This window comes from Lupinus angustifolius, chromosome LG14 (assembly GCF_001865875.1).
Source record: "Lupinus angustifolius cultivar Tanjil chromosome LG14, LupAngTanjil_v1.0, whole genome shotgun sequence".
NCBI lineage: Eukaryota > Viridiplantae > Streptophyta > Magnoliopsida > Fabales > Fabaceae > Lupinus > Lupinus angustifolius.
In genome coordinates, this window is record NC_032022.1 from 11897441 (window position 1) to 11901808 (window position 4368).

At 36.2% G+C, this 4368-nt stretch overlaps 1 protein-coding gene across 1 annotated transcript; it reads left to right on the top strand.

The window, feature by feature from the left end:
- Positions 3120-4124, top strand: LOC109326392 (uncharacterized mitochondrial protein AtMg00810-like). Its single transcript, XM_019559078.1, has one exon. The coding sequence runs from the start codon at positions 3120-3122 to the stop codon at positions 4122-4124; it is 1005 nt and encodes a 334-aa protein (XP_019414623.1).

Here is a 4368-nt window from a genome sequence, read left to right on the forward strand (position 1 = left end):
CAAATCCTACATTAGTGGCACACCAAATCCAGCATAGGCGCATCAATTTTATTTGGCTTGGGACACTTTGATGATACTTCTAGAAAGATGTGATTGTAGTAGAGCACCTAATTTTAGCATGTGTTCAATTAGGAATTAGTTAAGTTTGTTAAAGTTGTTAGGATTTATTTTTTCTGTTTTGAAGGGTTTCTTAAGACCCAAGAAAGTAGTATAAATGCAAGCCTTGTATTCAATACTAATCAATCAATAATAGTTACATTCATATTCATTCCTCCAATTATATTTTCGAATTCATATGAGAGCTCTGCTGCAAACCCATCTTCTATATCTTGATTTCCTTGATTCACTTGATACATCCTTCTATCTCTCTTGATGCACCATGGCTGACTCAAAATCAGATGAAGTTCAACAAGTCCTTCCTCAACTACACATTGATTAATCACAAAATCCATACTATCTTCATCCAGGGGAGACAATAAACATGCATTCAACAGTATAAACACAAGGCAAAATTGGAGGGTTCAACAAAGCAAGAATTTCAACAAGAAAAACTTTGAAGATAAGACCAGAGATGGTAAAGCACAATCTAACAACACGACAACAAACAATTTTAGTAGAGGATATGGTGGACAAAGTAACAACAAGATATTCACATTTTGTGGTAGAGAAAGGCATACAATAGATACCTGCTACTTCAAACACGGATTTCCTCCAAACTTCAAGTTCAATATAAGGACCACTATTGGTTTTGTGAGCAATATCATAAGACAAGATCCTAATTCAGATACAGAAAGAGGTACACCATCTGATTCCATCCAAGAATAAAAAGGAGCCCTAAGCTTCAACCCTGAGCACAAGATAAATCAGATTGGAACAGATCGGGAAATTAACAATGCTATATCAGGTATATCTCTTAACTCATGGCTGCTTGACTCAGGGGCCACTGATCACATTACCAATAATATGTCAAACTTCACATGTTATTACTCCATTAAACCAATAGTTGTTCAATTACCAAATGATTCCAAGATCGTCTCAAAAATCATTGGAACAGTAACTCTATGTGATAATTTAGTTTTGCAAAATGTCCTTTACATGCCCAATTTCAAGTACAATCTGATCTCCATTCACAAACTAGCTTGCTCTAACCAGTTCAAGCTTGTTTTTTATAAATCTTTTTGCTTTATTCAGGATATGACTTCCTTGAAGATGATTGGTTATGCTGAAGTCTATAATCACCTTACATTCTCAAGGGACATGCTTATGCTAAAAATAATTATGTGCACTCTATTAACACACTACATCACCACACTATTCCTTGTTTTGACATTTGGCATTTTAGATTAGGACATCCATCTCATTTCATATTGAACCATATGCATAAATCTACACCTTATGTGAAGTTTGATCAAAACAAAATTTGTGATTTTTGTCACCTTGCAAAGCAATCCAAATTACCTTTTCCTATTAGTGATTCTAAGACCAAATAGGTCTTTGATCTTATCCACATGGATATTTGGGGACCACTAAGTGTTCCCTCAATCCATGGATACAAATATTTCTTAACTGTTGTGGATGATTATAGTAGGCATACTTGTATTTACCTTATGACCTCTAAAGCTGAAACCAGAAAGCTTGTTCAAGATTTCACTAAATTTGTTCTTGGTCAATATAATACCATAATAAAAAAGATTAGGACAGATAATAGAATTTAATTTACAATGCCTAACTTTTATGCTCAAGAAGGGATCCTTCACCAAACTTCTTGTGTTGAAACTCCACAACAAAACTCTATTGTGGAGAGAAAACATAGACATATCTTGAATGTCACTAGGTCCCTTCTCTTCCACTCTTATCTTCCAAAAAGCTTTTGGGGGTATGTTGTTAGGCATGTTGTCTTCCTAATCAATAGGCTACCTAGCAGAGTTATTGGTACGCAATCCCCCTTAGAGATGTTAACTAACAAGCAGCCTGAGTTAGACAAGCTTAAAGTTTTTGGTAGTCTCTACTATGCATCCACTTTGACTCAAAATAGATCTAAGTTGGATCCTCGTGCAAAAAGATCATTATTCCTTGGATATAAGCTAGGAACAAAAGGGTTTGTGTTGTTTAACATGGATACTAGAGAAATTTATATCTCTAGAAATGTAGTTTTTATGAGCATATATTTTCCTACAAACCTGTGCCCACCACCCAGAAACCAGATCACCAACCACATTATGACCATTTTTTTCCTGCAATATGACCATATCCCAAATCATACCACCCATAATGAACAAGCCCTCAACACCTAACCTGATGATCAACATCTTAGTCCAAACCATCCTGATAATCTAGGTAACACACAATCTACAACACCAACCCCTGACAAAAATCCTAGTAGAGATTAGCCTGAGAATCCAGACAATGACCAACCTATAACACCAACCCTTGGACAAAGGAGATCTCAGAGAATCTCCTACCCACCCATATACCTCCAAGATTTCCATTGCAGTCTCCTCACATCATCCCCTATTAATCCCCTTCCTATAATCAAACATCCATTACACGCAGTATTATCTTACAAATCTATCCCTAACACTCAACTATCACATTGCATATCCATTACTACACATGATGAACCTAAAACCTACAACCAAGCTATTAAGTCCACAGATTGGATTCAAGCAATGAATAATGAGTTACTAGCCTTACAACAAAACAATACTTGGACCATCATGACTCTACCTCCTGAGAAAAGGGCCATTGGCTGCAAATGGGTATACAAACTAAAATATAATTCATATGGCAGCATAGAAAGACATAAGGCCAGATTAGTTGCCAAATGCTATACCCAAACAGAAGGCTTGGACTACTTCGATACCTTTGCTACAGTTTTCAAGTTCACCACAGTTAGGCTTCTTCTTGCACTTGCCTCATGTCAAGGATGGTCATTACAGCAATTGGATGTCAACAATGAATTCCTCCATGGTGATCTTGATGAAGAGGTATACATGACTTTACCTCAGGGAGTTATTTGCTCTATTCCAAATCAGGTATGTAAGCTTAATAAATCACTATATGGGTTGAAACAGGCAAGCCGATAATGGTTTGCCAAATTATCTTCTTTCCTGCTTTCTATGGGATACACACAATCCCAACATGATCACTCCCTTTTTACTAAGAATCATCACTCTAAATTCACTGCACTTTTAATATATGTTGATGATTCAATACTTGGTGGCAATGGTAATGATGAAATCAGTAAGGTAAAACAACTCCTTGATCAACAATTCAAAATCAAGGATCTTGGTTCTCTCAAATACTTCCTTGGATTAGAAGTTTCATACTCCAACCGGGGTATTTCTTTATGTCAAAGAAAATATGCCCTTGATCTCTTATCTGATACTGGTTTTTTATTATCCAAACCTGTCCCAACTCCTATGATCAAAAGCCCACACTTACACCAACATGACATTGCACCTTATGATAAAACTGAACTTTATAGACAATTGGTAGATAGATTTCTTTACCTAACCAATACCAAGCCTGACTTGAGTTTTGTGGTTCAACAATTGAGCCAATTCATGGCCAATCCAACTATACACCATCACAAAGCCATGACCAGGGTACTTCGATACATCAGAGGTTCCCCTAGCCAAGGCTTACTATATCCTACCACTTCCATCTTACACTTAAAAGGATATAGTGATTCGGATTGGGCAACTTGCCCAGATACACGAAAATCTATCTCTGGATATTGCATGTTCTTAGGTGGCTCACTCATCTCTTGGAAATCCAAGAAACAAAACACCTTTTCAATGTCCTCTTCTGAGGCTGAGTATCGCGACTTGGCCATTGCTTCTTGTGAATTTCAATGGATCACTTACTTACTTGCTGATTTTTGCATTTTGTACAAACAACCATCTCTTATGTTCTGTGAAAATGATTCATCCAGGTACATTGCTACAAATTCGGTCTTTCATGAAAGAACCAAGCACATTGAGATTGACTACCACATTGTTCGTGAATGGCTCCAAAAAAAACTCTTTCATTTATTTCCCATCAGAACCATTGATCAAGCAGCTGATATTCTCACCAAAGCATTGGAACCTCGCATTTTTCATACTCTAATGCTTCAATAGAGAGAAAGAGAAATTTCAATATTTCTATAGAATTATGGAATCAATAATGCTTAAACAAGATGATTTTGATAGTTGGATTTAGATCCATGATGAAGGAGACCAGTATTTACTTAAAAATGCGTATGAGTTGCTAGAGCAGGAGGATAAAAATAATGGTAATGATTATTTTATGAGATTGTAGTCAAAGAATATTGTGACAAAGATGAAATGCTTAGCGTGAGAATTAGCCATAAATGAATTACTT

What these genes read in the sequence shown, in the direction of transcription:
- LOC109326392 (XM_019559078.1), top strand. Translation starts at nt 3,120, where the DNA reads ATGGGATACACACAATCCCAACATGATCACTCCCTTTTTACTAAGAAT.